Source organism: Eubalaena glacialis, chromosome 10 (assembly GCF_028564815.1).
Source record: "Eubalaena glacialis isolate mEubGla1 chromosome 10, mEubGla1.1.hap2.+ XY, whole genome shotgun sequence".
Classification (NCBI taxonomy): Eukaryota; Metazoa; Chordata; class Mammalia; order Artiodactyla; family Balaenidae; genus Eubalaena; species Eubalaena glacialis.
In genome coordinates this window covers 94,517,902-94,535,563 of record NC_083725.1, presented here as the reverse complement: position 1 = coordinate 94,535,563, position 17,662 = coordinate 94,517,902, and the positions used below count along the sequence as shown (strand labels likewise).

Genomic DNA, 17,662 nt, shown 5'->3' with positions numbered 1-17,662 from the left:
TTCAAGGTAATTTTCCACTTGGCAGTACTCTTCACTTTGAACTTCAGTAATCCTCCCTCACAGTCTGAGATTTTAAGCGAATGCTTAAAATCCCTATCTGGTTGAGGGACTGATAACAAACTGTGAAAGGAGTGTTAAATTATGGTGATTCTATGATAATCTTAAGGACCTTGTCCACAATGAAAGAATTATGAGAACCTGTCTCTCACCTCTAGAATGGGCCCTTCCTAAGTAAACCCAGGAAAACTGAGCAAATCCCAGTTTATCTGGGAAGAAGAGTAGGAGGGTGTGTGTGTCAGCTCTGTCCTACTTAAATTCTCTCCTTTTCAAAGCTGAGGTTGGAGGTACTTATTGGCTAGAATAGTGACCTTCAAATAGTTTTGCTTATATATTCCCATGCACAATTTTAAGTTGACATTTAAAATTTCTCATCATAAGCTTAAATAGTTGGAAAAGATGTAATTTCTGGTATATTATGAATGCTGACATTTTAAAATAAAGCCGTTACATCAGTCTTTTAAACATATCTAATAAAATGTAAATTCCATATGATTTTTAAGAAACATTTTCTTATGAACATTTTCAAACACAAAAGGAAAAATAATAAAACGAACTCCCACATACTTTTTACCCAATACAAACAACCATCAACTTCTGCCATTCTTATTTATATTCTCTTTCACTTTTCTTCTTGGAGTATTTTAAAGCAAATCCAAATAATATTTTATTTAAAAATAGTTTGGTTTGTATCTCTAACAGATAATATTTATCATAACAATACCTTTTATCCATACCCAATAAAATAATTTCCTTGATACCAATAATACCCAGTTTGTGTTCAAATATCACCAGTTGCCTCAAAAATGCATGTCTTATGAAAGTTGGTTTGTTCAAATCAGGATCTAAACAAGGTTTATGCATTGCATCTTGTTGATATGATTCTTCAGTCTCTTTTCATTTGTAACATTTCTCCCTCCTCTTAATTTTGTGCCATGTCATTTAACATGTAACATGTTTCTCTCCCTTCCCGCTTTTCTCACAAACTAGAAATTAGATCTAAAGATTTGATTACATTCAGTGTTTGTGGCGAGAATGCTTTATAGATGGTCCTATGTTTATAATTCCTGTGGAGTCATATAAGGAGAAACAATTTCTGGTTTTCTTATTTTAGTGACATATTAATATATATCAGTGGTACAGGTGATATCGGTCAGATTCATCTGTTATAAGTTTCCCATCACTCTTTCATCTAATAATCACAAACATTACCTGGACAAACATTATCTGGATCCATTATTTCATTATGGTTTGCACTATGGTGATTTGCTAGTTCTTTTATTCCATCTACATGTATTAGCTATGATTCTTCTATGAAGAAGAATTTTCTCTCATCATTTATTTGGTTATCCTGAATTATAGCCCATTTAGGAAAGCAGGAAAAGTACACTTATTATTTTTGAGAACAGTTAAGTTGGTGCCCTAGCAAGTAACAAAGGTGAATTATGAAATAATGAAGTTATAAAATTTTATTTTAGTATTAGGTACTCGTGGATTTTTATATGTTTAATGTTTCAATCCTTTACTTTTTTTATGTTCAGAGTGCCCCATCTTTGGCCAGTGGAATCCCCTTCAAGTTGGTTTCTATGTCCTTTTGACATGCCCCACTTGTCTTTGATAACTTCCTGTTTTCAGGCATGACGAGATGTCACATGTTCATGGAATATTTTGGCCCGAGGCCTGAATGCTATAGAGATTTTAAAACATTAAAAATATTAACAAGCTCTTCTTCGACAGTTGAAATTTTTACATCCTTCTTTTTTCTCCTTAAACTTATTTCCATTCCATTTCTTTTTTTTTTTTATTGAAGTATAGGTGATTTACAATATTGTGTTAATTTCAGGTGTACAGCAAAGTGATTTGGTTATACATATATATGTATATGTCTATATTCTTTTTAAAATTCTTTTCCATTATAGTTTATTACAAGATATTGAATATAGTTCCCTGTGCTATACAGTAAGTCCTTGCTGTTTATCTATCTACTCCATTTCTTATCTTTTATGCTTGAAAGTCTTTAATTGGCTAGTCTAAGATACAATAACAACAAATTTTTTAAATGTCCTATGACCATAAGGTTGTAAGTATTGGAAAATTTCCCTAGGATTTAATTTTTATTATAATTATTTTTAGTATACATTTATTCAAAGCAGCTTGGATATAGTGCCATTTTTGATATTCTTTAAATACAAAAAGTAAAAATTATTGGAAATATATATATTAATGATATAGGTTAGTGGGGAGCACTTATAATTTCTTTATTAAAGGAATAGTGGAGTTGTCTCTTGGTTTGAGGCCCTGGAATGGGCATAAAAGGAATGCCTTTCTTTTGTAAAATGACAGAATGGAGACTTTCCAAGGACAAATTATAGTTGGGACAGGCAGCTTCTTGGGCAGATGCCTTTTAGGAAAGCATATATATGGAAGCCAAGGATCTGGAAATTGATTTACTTAAAACTGTCCACACTTGCATGCCCCTTGGAAAGTCTCCATGTACTGTTGGTTATTGGTACTCAGTGCCCTGACTTGAAGACCATCAAGCCTCTCCTCTTTAACAGCTGACACTTGGTATCTACTGTGTTCCAAGTACATCAACTTTATGAAGTGGCTACCATTCTTTTTTTTTTTTTTTAAGTTTTCCCAAGCAATTTATTTGACATTTTTCTTGAGAATTTTCAAAGAAATAATAGAAAAATCAAGCAAAATATTTTTTCTGTACAAAATATTTTTCTGTACATGGTTAACAGTAAAATTATGAACTAGGAAACTTGCGTGACAGATCTTGCTTCTCTCCTTTCTACCTTCTTTTCCCACTTTCTACGTGCCTCTATTTATTCATTCTTTCCCCAAGTGGTTTCATGCAATCCTTTCCAGTTGAAGAAAGAAATAGAACTGATAAAAATCATTTGCACCAAGGTACTAGTGAATTAAAGTATTCAATATTCTTCTTCGAAAATTTGTACTGCAAAAGAAACAGGCACTAAGGAATATTGAAACTCCTGACAGCATAAATCTTTAAATATGCAAATAAATTTCTCCCACAATTTGCTTTTACTATCTGAAGTGGCTACCATTTTTAACCCCATTTCACAGATGATGGAACCTGATGCACAAAGAGGTTATGTGACTTGTCCAAAGTGTCACAGCCAGTGAATGGGCAGCAGGGTTTTAAACCCAGACACTCTGGCTCTAGTGTCCAGGCTCATAACCACTGTGAACTTGAATGCTTTTTTAAAAAACCAGGGGAAGAGCAGATCTAGGACCATTAGAGGAGAACTCATATTCATGTCAAATTGTTAACGGATGGGAAGCAAAGAAAAATAGTGGTTTTTCAGTGTGTCAGTGAATAAACTCTACATGTGTTAACAAAACATAAGGCAGTGGCTTTTTCTGTACTCTACTAAAATACCATAGTATTTAATGTTAGTCAAATTAAAATTAACACATTTTTATTTCTTTAATTTCTAATTAACAATTAGTTCTCATTTAATTAGTAATGTGCCACAATGTTATCCGAAAACCTATTGTAGTCTGCATATTCTACTTAACCTGTTAATACATTCTACTTTTAGTGAGGATGACACTGTTTTTAAAGTAACATTACAGAAGAAATATTGCACTTAATAATGGTAATGATTTCACACTTACATAACTCATTCCACCTAAAAGCATCCAGAAGCTGTTTTACGTGAAAAAATAAAACTATAACCATCACTAAAATGATTACCTCTTTTGGTGAAGATTGGGATTGTAATCATTCATTAAGTAAAAAGTAAAGCTATTGCTATATTTCAAGAGATATTTTTGAGTAGTTCAGTGCAAATTTTTTTATTTTTTAATAATTGGATTATATAATAAACACACCAGGTTACTCAAGGGATTTTGTTCTGCAAGGTGATTTACTCTATATGATCTTCCTTTCTATGCACAGTTGGATTTTTTCACTTATAAGCCTTCCCCAATTAAGAAGAACCTGATCTATGAGAACTGAGCAGGCAATGGTTGTTGTGGAAGCCTCAGCCCTCCTATTGTGAGACTTAAAGGGGGAGGGAGACTGTGAAGGGCAACAGCCCTTTAGTCTCCAGTTGGAAGACCAGAGGAGAGCTGGGCAGAGAAAAGTACCTTCTCTTATTAAACTATGTAGAAAGACATACCTTTTCTTACTTTGATAGTGATTCAGATTCACCTAACATTTGATGGATGTCTACCATGTGGCAAGCACTATGCTAAACACTGTCACATTCACAGTTTTGTTTATTTAATCCTCATAACCATGCGGATAACTGGTTTTGCAAATGAGAGGACTGACGCTCAGAAAGGTTATAAGACTCAAGGTCACATAGCTAGAAAGTGGCAGAGAAAGACATGATCTTATGTGTTATTGATATGTATTCCTCTGTAATACTTGTGAGTATAAGTTATATTATAGTTCTTTTATTCTTCCACAAGCTTAACTAGCAGCAAGTCTAGCATCAGACTCTTTGAGCTTCCTGTGTTGTAAATTATCTAAGGAGTTAATCATAGTTCAAGAAGGTAGTCCTTCAGGTGCCCTCTCCCGAATGAGGAGACTGTTGGCCAGTTTGTCTCTTTTTGCTGCTGGTGCTTTTGGTGTTACTGTGGTTGCCATAGCTCCTTACTGACCCACATCAATACTACTGATCCCATTGCCTTCCATCATCTGACTGGCTCTACTGGTCCATGCTTCGGGAAGGTCTTTCTGGCTCTAGTTCTAGCTCAGCCTGCAGGCTGACATGGTCTTTGAAAGAGGGGTATCAGGGTTCTCCATAGAAACAAAACCAACAGGATGTATGTGTGTGTATATATAAATGCACACACATTAATAAATATATAATTATACATACATTAATAATATATTAATATAATACATTATATATATACATATGTACATGTATATATGTGTGTGTGTATATATATATATATGGAGAGAGAGAGAGAGAGAGATTGATTGATTGATTTACCTTAAGAAATTGTCTTATGCGATTGGGGAAGCTTGGTGAGCCTAAAAGGACCCACATACCCAAATTACTGGACTCTCAATTAAATTTAGATTCCAAGCCATCCTAGTGTTTTTTCCATTTCTTAAGTCTAAGCCAATGTCATATATTTTAGGTTTTTGAAAGCAACTTAGTTCAAGGAATATCAGGAGTTTCAGGATTAGGTTCAACTGCAAACAACAAAGACCCAAATTAACATTGTTTTGCACAAACTAGAAAATTATTTCTAAAGTAAAAGTCTGGAGGTAGGTAGTCTAGAGTTGGTATGGTACTCCATGTTGTCAGAGATTCAAACTGCTTCCATCTTCCCTGGGGCATGGTTTTCATTCCTAGCATCATATCAAAGATAAAGATGACCTGTCTAGTGCCAGCCTTCATGTTTTCATTCTAGGTAGCAGAAAGGAGAGAAAAGAAAGACGAACTCACCTGCATAGATTGTTTCCACTAATATTTGATTGGCCAGGCTTGTTTTATATGGCTTTACCAAGTTGTAAGGAAGACTAGAAAATAGTCTTTATTTTGGGCAGCCATATGCCTCAGTTAAAAATCAGGGATTCTAGTATCGTAGAAGAAGGAAGGAATGGATAGACTGGATGTTGGCAGACAGCTGTCTCTACCACAGAGAATTTATACAAGTATTAGAAGATATTAATATATGGACAAATTAGGACATTGAAATTTTGTTGCATTTGGTACATTTTTAACAAAGCAGCCAAAATTATCTTTCTTTAAATGTCATATAACTCCCCTGTTCCGAACACTCCATGGACTCTCTAATTCAGTTAAAGTGCTGACAGTGTCCTAAAGGCCCTATGTTATCTCCACCCCCTCACCCCCATTGTCTTTCTAACCTCATCACAACTACATTTCTTCTTTTTCACCTATTCATCTGCTTGTGCTGTTCCTCACATCTGCCAGGTATACCCCACCTTACGGCCTTCTTACTCTTTCCTGGGTATCGGATGGCTAATTTCCTTGACTCTTTCAAGTCTTTGCCCAGATACTACCACCTCAGTGAAGCCTATGCTGACAAACCTATTTAAAATTGCAATTCCCTCCACCTTCATATTCCCAAACTATCCTTCCTAATCAGTCTTTTTCCATAGCATTTATCATTTAACCTCTTATGATGTACTGATATCTTATGCTTATTATTTATCATCTGCCTCCACTAGAACGTAAGCTCCACAAGGGCACGATGTTTTCTGCTTTGTTAACTAAAAAAATTCTGAGTGCCTAGAACAATGCCAAGTACATCGTAGGTTCTCAAGAAATAACCTGTGGATGAATGAATGCATTTATTTCAGAATATCAGAAAAAAGGTAAAGTAGCATTTTTTATTACCTTACAAGTAATATCCTTCCCTTAGTTGTGATATGTCATGTTACCTTGGGACTCCTCTTTACCTTAGTGGGGTACTCAGACCTGAGACTTTGCAGCTATTTGTATCAGCATGTGAATGGGGTGATTACACCCTGGAAAGGACCCTATGACATTCATTGATATCATTTCTTATGAACATATTGTTTTGGTCATAAGAAATTTTAGGTTGTCTGTGTGCATTATTCAAGATGTCTAGGTTACAAATAGAATCCCAACTCAAACTAGCTTAAACAAACAAAAAGGAATCTGCTGACTCACATACCCAGGAAACTCAAGAGATGTGGTTGTTTTTAATAGCGAGGTTCAGAGATTCAAATGTTGTCATCAGGAATCTCTCACTTTTTAATCTCTCTCCATCTCTCACTTTTTCTTTCATCTGTTTTTGCTTCATTCTCAATGGTAGAAGTTTACATTGTTTTTATTATTATTATTTTTTTTATTTATGGCTGTGTTGGGTCTTCGTTTCTGTGCGAGGGCTTTCTCTAGTTGTGGCAAGCGGGGGCCACTCTTCATCGCGGTGCACGGGCCTTTCACTATCGCGGCATTTCTTGTCGGGGAGCACAGGCTCCAGACACTCAGGCTCAGTAGTTGTGGCTCACAGGCCCAGTTGCTCCACGGCATGTGGGATCTTCCCAGACCAGGGCTCAAACCCGTGTCCCCTGCATTGGCAGGCAGATTCTCAACCACTGCGCCACCAGGGAAGCCCCTACATTGTTTTTAAAGCTAGCAATTCTAAAGAACAGAGCACTCCTTTGTCTTCTCCATCTAAACTCTGATTTAGCAATCCCTGTGTCTGGGGAAGGTACTTTGATTGTCTAGCCTTGGATACATTCACTTCCAGGAAAGCATGGCCACATAATTCCCAACAGAATCAAGGGGAAGGTAGCTTCCAAAAAAGGAAGGAGAAAGGGCAAAAAAAAAAAAAAAAGCATTGTGTTGCACCTTTCAATAACATATTCCTCATGTTAAGTTTGTATAATTAGCGATGTTTTAGCAAATAGCAAAAATTAAAATACTTTGCAACAAATTATCATTTTTTTCTTAAATAAGATTATACTTATCAAAGACTTAGATTCATATTTTTGTCTTCCTTTAGGCTCTCATCTCTGTTCGTTTCTAATGAGATTTCACATTTAGCAGTGGCTACATGCTCTAGAACATGATGAGAAGTAAATTGTGATTAATGCCCAGCCTCAGTTAATAACCCAGGAGGATTTTACATTTTAAATTAAATAACATTCTTCCTCATTTTGAGCTGACAATGACAGAAGATCACAGAGCAGCGCTTTCTCGGTCTCCTTTGTCACCCACGGAGGTTTCACAGCAAAGCAACCCTGAAGACACCTTCAATGGGGATACCGTTCACCCAATTTACAAATATATTTCGAATGATTTACCAAGGTAAGAATATTATTTCAGCAGCTTAAACTGAATTCTGAAGGGGATAAAAGTGCTTAAAGAAGGTTGTCTATGTAAATGCTTAATATTTAGTAGAGATTATGTCAAACGTAACTTGGAGATGTGATGGTTGTTGCCTGGGTTACAGCCCTTCCATTTTTTTTTTTTCTATTTTATGGGAAGAAAAAAGATAGATGATGCAATAAACATAAATTATTCCTAGAGTCTGACTTGTGGACAGGTAGGATAGTGATAATAACAGGAATGGCAAGGCAGGTGATATTTGCTATATACCACTCACCATGCTAAGTGCTTAACCTGCATTATATTTATTTAGTTCTCAAAACAACTCTGGGAGGAATGTAAGGCAGACAGTATTTTAGACATCTCCATTTTATATATGAGGAAACAAAGACCTCTAGAGGTTCATTAAGATCACACAGCTGCTAGGTAGAGAAGGTACAGTTTGAACCCAAATGTATCTAACTCCACAGCCAAAACTCAACTATTATACTCTACTGCACTTCTCAGAAATATAAAGCAGAGGAGACAAGAGGTATTTTTCCTGTGTTTTTTCTCTATTAGAAAGTGAAAGAACAAAAAAGTGTCTGTCAGGTATTGACTATTGGCTGGCTAAACGTGATGCCATAGTTTTTACGTTAAAAAGAAAATGTGGACTATAAAAGCATTGAAGAAACTATTCTTAAATTAGGGATTGTGTTAATCTCCTTATAGAAATGCTAGGCCATATTTATATCTTAGAACAGATTGATTGTTTTTTTATATGCCACTAAGTTTTAGGTGAAAGTGAAATCTAGACTTTCAGCTAACCTTTGTTTTGCCTTATTCCTCTGAGCTATGAGTGCGTATTAGCAACATATGAGATCATTGACACAGTGTGCTAGCTATATGGCTAGATAATTTTTAGAAAATCATTACCCAGTGGTTATATTGTAGAGACAGTTTTCTCATGATAGTTCCTCCCAATTGACAGTGGAAAAAACATTGGTTCCTCCCAATAAGACAATGGAAAAAAATTTCTAAATAGACTTTTTAAGTAGTCCTTTATATAAATGCCAATGCTAATATAATGTGTATTTGCACATTTTTTATTTTTTATTTTTTAATTTTTTTTAATTTTTTTTTGTTTTTTGTTTTTAAAATTTATTTATTTATTTATTTTTGGCTGTGTTGGGTCTTCGTTTCTGTGCGAGGGCTTTCTCTAGTTGCGGCAAGTGGGGGCCACTCTTCATTGCGGTGCGCGGGCCTCTCACTCTCGCGGCCTCTCTTGTTGCGGAGCACAGGCTCCAGACGCACAGGCTCAGTAGTTGTGGCTCACGGGCCTAGTTGCTCCGCGGCATGTAGGATCTTCCCAGACCAGGGCTCGAACCCGTGTCCCCTGCATTGGCAGGCTGATTCTCAACCACTGCGCCACCAGGGAAGCCCCCTGTATGTGTTCTTAACAGAATGTTATAGTGCTTTTTTTTATCCTGCTTGCAGCTGAGTGTAATAACAACTCTTTTAGTTCCCTGAGGGGACAAATTATTTTTAGTACATTACATTAGGACTTAAATCAGTTTTAAAAGTGAATTGCCAACAACTTCTTCTTATAGATTATCTGGGTTGCTTTTTCACAGACAAATCTTGCTTTCAAGGAGACTAACAGTGCCTAATCTGTTCATTCACTTTTTTATGTCATTTTAGTTATCTTCTTGGCTATTCTGAATTGGAATTAGTCTTAGACTATTTTTGAAATATAAACATTTGGTTATATCGCCTTTTCTAGGGACAGTTTAAGTTTAGTAATCTCATCATTCCAAAGCTGAGCCGTCAGTTCCCACCATGGGATGAGCAGCAGAACGCAGTGAGGGGAACACGGCCCAGTGGTTAATGAGGCAAGACGATGCTTTCACTGTTTCCAACCTCCATTGACCAACAAATTACGCTTTTCCTAATTCATAACTTTTTCTCAGATTTTTCCTTCAAGCCTTAGAAAAGACTCTACAGATCCAAACATTAATATATTATTTACTTTAAAAATGTTAAAAGACTATTTCGCTTCTTTTTGAAAATTTAAATCTCCTCTGGAAAATCCTTATACAATATCTATAACCTCCCCTGGCTTTAGATTTAAGATGTACTTTATTTTTATTCCTTTGCACTTTTGCACAAGCAGAAGTAGTATCCTTTTTTTCCTTTGGGTGGGATGATTTATGCTCTGATCCTACACTCAGATGGGTCCTTTACGGATTTTATAAATTGTTCTTCTTGTTTAGATTTCCTTCTACAAAAGCGAGCAAGTTCAGTTTAACAGACATTGAATATCTCCTGTAGAGTATATGTGTAATTTGAAGAAATACATTAGTTATTCAGTCGTTGAGTTACAAATAAAAATTGGACTTATTATGTGTTATAAAATAACTAATTGCTCTGCAATCAAGGTATCTTTACCAATATTTCTAGGTCAAACTAGAATTACATTTTCTTCTGGTGTTCAGAATAAAATTTGGGGGAAATTGTTCACATATATTATTACCACTTTATTATTCACTTTCCATGATGTTTAAATCACACTTTATCTAGCAATTGTAGAAAGTTATTTATATCTTTAGAGGTTATTTCTTTCATCAAATTGGGGGAAAGGTAGGATGACGATTAGTGAAATCTTTGTGCTTTGTGTACTGCAGATTTTATACAAGTTTCCATGCACCAAATGTATGTGGGGTTATTTCTTTTATCTGCTATCCAGTATTTTAAGCTGGTGATTTATTATTGAATGTACTTAGGGTCATTTCCCTTCATGTTTACATTTTCTTATTTGTATTTATTCCAATTAGAGAGTTTAATTACCATTAAAATGGTAATAGGATAAAGAAAGTTTTACAAATGACAATATTAAAAAAACCCATAACTCTTCAGGAAGGTTTAAATGCCATGAGAATATAAAGCGAGAAATATATGCTTGTCAAATATACAGTATAAATAAATAATTTAGATGAAAATGGTTGACTACATTTAACAAAGAGACTACCAAATAATGAGGGGCTAAAGAGTGGTTGTTAGATTTGATGTACCTCATTGTATATTGTAAGTAATTGCTATCCATAAAAATTCTATGGCTTCTGTATAAGAAAAAGAGACATTTTGACAGACAACACTGGTATGAAGCGACAGCAAGCACAAATCCTTGGCAACTGTCATTATCCTGATGTTGAATTCACATCCAAACTGTGTGATAACTTAGACCTGCATGCTTGTTATTGAGCCATGATCTGTCAAAGTAGCCACACTTCCTACTTATGAATAGAATTATTAGCCACGTGCAGATTTCTGCCATAAAAATCTAAACTCACCAAGGATGCTTTGTGTTTCAAAAAACAGGGGAAAAAGCCTCCATGTCATTGTATGCTTATGCTGAAATTTCTGGTGACGTGTTCCTGATTAAGTAAAAGTCAAATTTTTAAAAAATAGTTTATATTTTAGCCCATGATAAAATTGATTCAAAACTAGTAAAGATTTTGAATAAAATTAAAAGTAAAGCAAATGTAATTAGAAATCTAATTGTATAAGTTAGGCTACTGTTAGCAGAGAGTAACAGGAAACACAACTGAAAGTGACTTTAAAAGTGAACAGTCCACTGTCTCATGTAACAGGAACTTCAGAGGCAGGGCAATTCTAGGGTTAAATTCAGTGGTTCTGCTGGGTTACCAAAGAGCCTGGCTCTTTGTATCTTGCGCTCTGCCATCCTCAGAATATTGGCTAGATCATTAGGTTTGACTCCTCCTACTTGCAAGGCTCATCACATGTTCACTCAACAATATCCAACTAAAGAAGACAGATATTTGATCATTTATATCTCTTTCTTATTAGCGCAAAAAAACCTTCTCCAAAAGACTTCTCCTCATTTCTTATTGGCCAAAATTACTTAATTAACCAGCACAAGGCAAGGGAAATGGAACTAGCATCATTGGTGTGAGACCATTGATTATTTACCCACTGGAGCTGATCAGGGCAGCTCCATGGCATAAGAGGGTACCATGGGCATAAGAGGGTGAATATTCAAACATAACTTAGGCTTTTTATATAAGGGGGGGAATGACTCTTAGATAAATATTCAATGTTACATGACATAACTCTTAGCTTTGGCTTCATTATATTTTACTACTTAAACTGTGTATGTTTCTTATCAATGGCATTTTTGTGACACACCTTTGCACGATGTCGTAATTATCAAAGAACAATTCCTGCGTATTAGTCGCTAGTTGAGTATCGCAGTGAAAAGAGATAAAACAAGGATCTTACCATTGCAGAGTGGGATATGAAATCATTTGAAATCACATAATAAATCACAAAGCAAACATATCAATATGCAAAACAATACATCAGTTCTTGCACAGGACCTGGGGGAAAGATTTGGAATAAGGAGTGACTAGGATCTCGTGGGGTTAACTCCTCGCATGTGTCTTGCCAGCTTGAACCATTTTGTAGAGATTTTCTCTATGTCCCTAACCTCTGAACTCATGATGACCCTCATGATAGCCAAGACTTTTCCTTCACAGTACTAATCATAGTCAGTAATTGTAAATTTATATTCATGACAATGTATATAACATTTCTGTCTTCCACTAGACAATTATTGTATTATGGAAGGGGTTTTAGAAAGTGTAAGCACTGAGTTCAGATTAATATTTATTAAATACTTACTGATTGAAAGGTGTACAGTAATGGGTATAGATCAGCTGAGTGAACACCATTGACAAAAAGGCATACGTGTAAGAACGGTGGAAGGCAATGTGGTGCAATTATAGCTGAGGGATATTACAGGGGGGCAATGACGGCACCACTTGGTAGAAGTCCTTGAGTAAGAGAGTGGCAAGTATGACTTTATTAGGAGTTTTCCTCAAGTTGCTATAAAAAGCCACTAAGATTCACTAACGCTATTAAAACAGAAGAAATGAGAAGAAAAATTGCTCTTGTCAAAACTAGAATCATACCTTTAAATCTTGTCATGGTCTATTTATCTGCTTTTTCTATACTCCTCCCTGGGCATAATTTTATACTTTTAGACCTCACACCTTTACTTAGTTGTTGCTTTGTGAAACAAAAATTTGTTTTATAAATAAATTGTTTATAAATTAGATTTAATAGAAACCACAGAGAGTAAAGCATAATTAGATATTAGCCTGAGATATTAAGGGGGTTGTCAGTTCCACAATGTTTAAGATCTGTCCCTGATAATCTTTTTGATTATAGTAGAAAGCCTATATGTAGATGAGGTATAGTACTGTTTCAGAAAAGGATAAAAGCTTAGTTAATCTCTTAATGTACCTTCCAGCTTTGTAATTCTGTGATTTATCATATCCATTGTATCATACGTAGAAATTGTTTAAAAAATTCAATAACCTAAAATTTTATAGTTTTTAATTAACCAATAGTTTTTTATCCATACTGCTTTAAGGTTAAGTTTTGACATGTTTTACTTCATCTTTCTCTAAACACACATAAAATTCTTAAATATTTACATAGTTTGTATATGTTTGTAGTATAGACACACATAACCACATTTGTTCTTTGTTCTTTTTTATGACCTAATTTCTAAAGAATTATTCAGTTGCTAAAAGAAATAATCTATTTCCAATAACTGACAATAAACTAACTCAGAAGTGATGTAGCTGATGCTTTTTAAAAGAAATATACCAGAACATTTACATCCAAATGAATACCCCCCATCCCCCGCCTTGAAAATATCTACTTTAGGAAGTAGTAATTTATTCTAATAACAATGTCACTTCTCAAAGCACTTTCTTGAGTTCCTCTTTGGATTTGCCATCAGAAACTGTGGTACATTCTTTAAAATAGTCTCAGTATTTAATGATGACAAAATTTAATCTTAAGTAGTTGCATTTGAATTTTCCAGAAAATAAAATATCTGGATCTAAATTTGGTGTAAAAAATGGATAGTCAAGACTGCATAATTGTATAGCTAGTGTGGTAGGCAGAAATCTAATCTGGTCCCCAAGATTTCCACCCCCTGGTATATATGCCTGGTATAATTCCCTCCTCTTGAGTGTGGGTGGGATTGTGAATATGATAGGATGTCACTCCCATGATTAGGTTACATTATATGGCAAAGGAGATTTTTGCAGATGTAGTTAAGGCATATAATCAGTTGTCTTTGAGTTAATCAAATGGGCGATTATCCTGGATGGGCTTGACATAATCAGATCTACTCTTTAAATGAGAGTTTGGAGATCAGAGGCAGAAAAGTCAGAAAGATGAGTTCCCCTGGCTTCAAAGAAGATGATAGTAACTGTAAGTTCTTTAGCTATAAGGAACTAAATTCTGGCAAAAACTGAATGAGCTTGGAAGAAGACCCTGAGCATCAGATGAGACTGCAGCTCCAGCTGACACCTTGATTTCAGCCTTATGAGATCCCGAGCAGAGGTTCCTGCTAAACTTTGCCCAGACTTCTGACCCATGGAAACTGTGCTATAATATATAGGTGTTGTTTTAAGCCACTAAGTTTGTGGTAATTTGTTGCACAGCAATAGAAAACTAATATAGGTAGATAGATAAGAAATATTTCTTAAGAAGATGTATTTTTAAAGTAGTGTGATTGATGTTCTTGTATCAACCTAATATAGTGGCTTTTAGATTTGAGGTTAGAAAAGGATGCCTTTTACCAGTGGTAAAAATGATTTTTACCAGTGGTAGAAGAGTAAGTAATACAATGATGATTGGAATATTTGACGGAAATTGAGGGTCTAGCATTTTAGATGGTAGGAAGGGATCAATATGATATAGTGATTTCAGCTATCAAACCTACCAGGGCAGATGTGAATGTACAGGAAGGAAGTACATTTTTATACAAGAAGGTAGCATAGAAGTCTTACTGAAGAGGGAACTTCTTGAAATCTGTGTATATGTGAATTACAGATATAATGAAAGATTCACAGTAGAGACTTATCATAGACTTCAGGACAAGATAATAAGATGGACATAGAAAGCTTAAAAAGAAGATCTGTGTTATAAAATTAGCCCAGGTTCTAGAATGTGGTAGAAAGCCTCAACAGTAACTGAAGACAAAGTGAGGTTATTTTTTGGATAAAAGATCATTTCCTAAAACAGTTGGTTTAGAAATCCACATGGAATTCCTGGTTAAGAATTTTCTGGTTGGGAAAAACAAAGTCCAAGAAAACTGCCATACAACTTATCAAATTTTATAAAAGACAGCTGTAACAAAATGTAGATCTTAAAAGAAATTATAATATAAAATTTATATAATTAGAAATTCTTAAGAAACACAGAGAGGACAGGGTGCAAAGCCTCAGAACCATGCAAGCAGAATTTTGGAGCTGAGTTCCTTGCATAAAACCAGGAGCTGTGAAAGATAGATGCACCTATCCATGAAAACTGGAATAAAAAAGTATTGCTCACCAGCCAGAGGAAACAGCAATAAATGGATATGATATGGTCTAAGATTCTTGCATTGTCTGAAAGTAATAAGTTAGTCATTTATGTTAAACTTTAATAAGACAAGGGTTTATATTGTAATATCTAATGTTTCCACTAAAAATAAGGTTAAACAAAGTGTGGCATACAACCTAATAGAAGGGAAAAATGTAACAATTTTTTAAAGTATTATTTAATCCAAGAGAAAATAAGAAAAGAATGAAAAGGAACATAAAACAAGAAAAACAGAAAACAAAGCATAAGCATGAAGGTAAATTCTCAAAGGACAAAGACTGTCTTGGTGAAGGAGATAACCTTGTGAATATATATTAAATGTAAACAAGCTAAATTCTCAAAAGGCAAAAACTGTCTTTGAAAGGAGGATAACTATATAAAGATGTATATAAATCTGGAGGAGGAGGGAAATTCACTTTAATAAATCTGAATGTCATGGGATTTTTAAGAGATTTTTGCAGAGGGGGCGAAAAGGGTCTTTTAAAATAAAAAGGGGAGGAGAAGCAAGAGAAAGAAAGAAAAATAGGGAGACTACAATTGTGGTGACTTAAATACCATCTAGATATTAGAGCTTTATTGGCTCAAGAGCACTACTGGTTCACTGCTGCTAATGTAGAGCTACCTCCTTGCCCACCTCCCCATTACTCTCCTGTATTTTAAGTTTCAGTTCCATTGTAGTAGCCATCTGTTTTCCTGAACTTTTTTGAATAGGAACTTCAATTTTCTAACTAATGGAAAATAAGGAAATTTTAGGGTTAATGGGAATAATATTATAGGACGATAGTTAAGTATAGATACTGTGGAGCCAGACTACTTGGATTTGAATCCTGTCTCTGACACCTGCCTGCTGTGTGACCTTTGGCAAGTTCTGTAAGCCCTCAGTTTACTCATCTGTAAAAGGAAGAATATAATATAGGACTGTTGTAAGGATTAAATGTAAATATAAGTAAAATGCTTAGAACAGTGACTGTCACAATAAGTGCTTTGTAGTCATTAACTGTTAGTATTGTTACTATTATTGTCATTATGAAGGGTATGATATACTATTTATTCCTTATGTAGCCTGTGGACTGGGTTAGTGTCCCTGTAACTGAGTGGGTAAGGGCTAAAAGGGCTGATGAAACTATTCAGTGAAGACTTTCTGGGACTCTGCCTACAACTTCACCTGCTTCAGTGTCCAGGTGACTTAGTATAAAATAGAGTTAGAGAGGTGTCTCTTCTTCCCACCTCTGTACTGAACTGTTCTGGCATTCCAAGCACTGGGGAATACTACAAGGCAGCACCTCCATGTGGATCTCATTGCTCTTGTGATGGCCAGTGGCAGCAGTGAGGTACTAAGACGAAACAGCTGTGACTCTCACCAACAGATTTTTATAGGGACTTAGGAGGCAATTTTAGGAATTTACATTGCACTACCTTAGGGACTCAGAAATAAATGGGGAGGATTTTGAAGGGGGAATAAAGTCCTGTATTATGGGGACTTCCCTGGTGGCGCAGTGGTTAAGAATCCGCCTGCCAATGCAGGGGACACGAGTTCGAGCCCTGGTCTGGGAAGATCCCACATGCCACGGGGCAGTTAAGCCTGTGTGCCACAACTACTGAGCCTGCATGCCACAACTACTGAAGCCCACGCACCTAGAGCCCGTGCTCCTCAACAAGAGAAGCCACTGCAATGAGAAGCCCACACACTGAAATGAAGAGTAGCCCCCGCTCGCTGCAACTAGAGAAAGCCCGCGTGCAGCAACAAAGACCCAGTGCAGCAAAAAAAAAAAAAACAGTCCTGTATTACGATGATGGGATAATCATGCTGGCAGCTATCTGCTCACTCTAAAGGTTGGCATCAAGGAGGACAATCCTATCTTGCAACCCATATCCCATTGTGCCAACATCGACAACAAACTACTGTGCCAGATGGTCCAGAGACTGGGCTTAAAATCACAATATTACATTCTCAATTTCTCTACAATTAGAAGTGAATGGCTACCCTATCAAACTACCACTGGCATTTTTCACAGAACTAGAACAAAAAATTTCACAATTTGGATGGAAACACAAAAGACCCCGAATAGCCAAAGCAATCTTGAGAAAGAAAAATGGAGCTGGAGGAATCAGGCTCCCTGACTTCAGACTATACTACAAAGCTACTGTAATCAAGACAGTATGATACTGGCACAAAAACAGAAATATAGATCAATGGAACAAGATAGAAAGCCCAGAGATAAACCCACACACATATGGTCACCTTATCTTTAATAAAGGAGGCAAGAATATACAATGGAGAAAAGACAGCCTCTTCAATAAGTGGTGCTGGGAAAAGTGGACAACTACATGTAAAAGAATGA

General features: G+C 35.6%; 1 protein-coding gene across 3 annotated transcripts in view; it reads left to right on the top strand.

Annotated features, from left to right (window-relative positions):
• The window catches only part of DCDC1 (doublecortin domain containing 1), a 424,949-nt gene that overhangs the window by 21,298 nt on the left and 385,989 nt on the right, over window positions 1-17,662 (top strand). For all 3 annotated transcript variants that reach the window (XM_061201531.1, XM_061201532.1, XM_061201533.1), the window contains exon 2: window positions 7,711-7,856. In XM_061201531.1, the coding sequence (XP_061057514.1) occupies window positions 7,711-7,856 (146 nt within the window). The remainder of the gene's footprint in view (window positions 1-7,710; window positions 7,857-17,662) is intronic.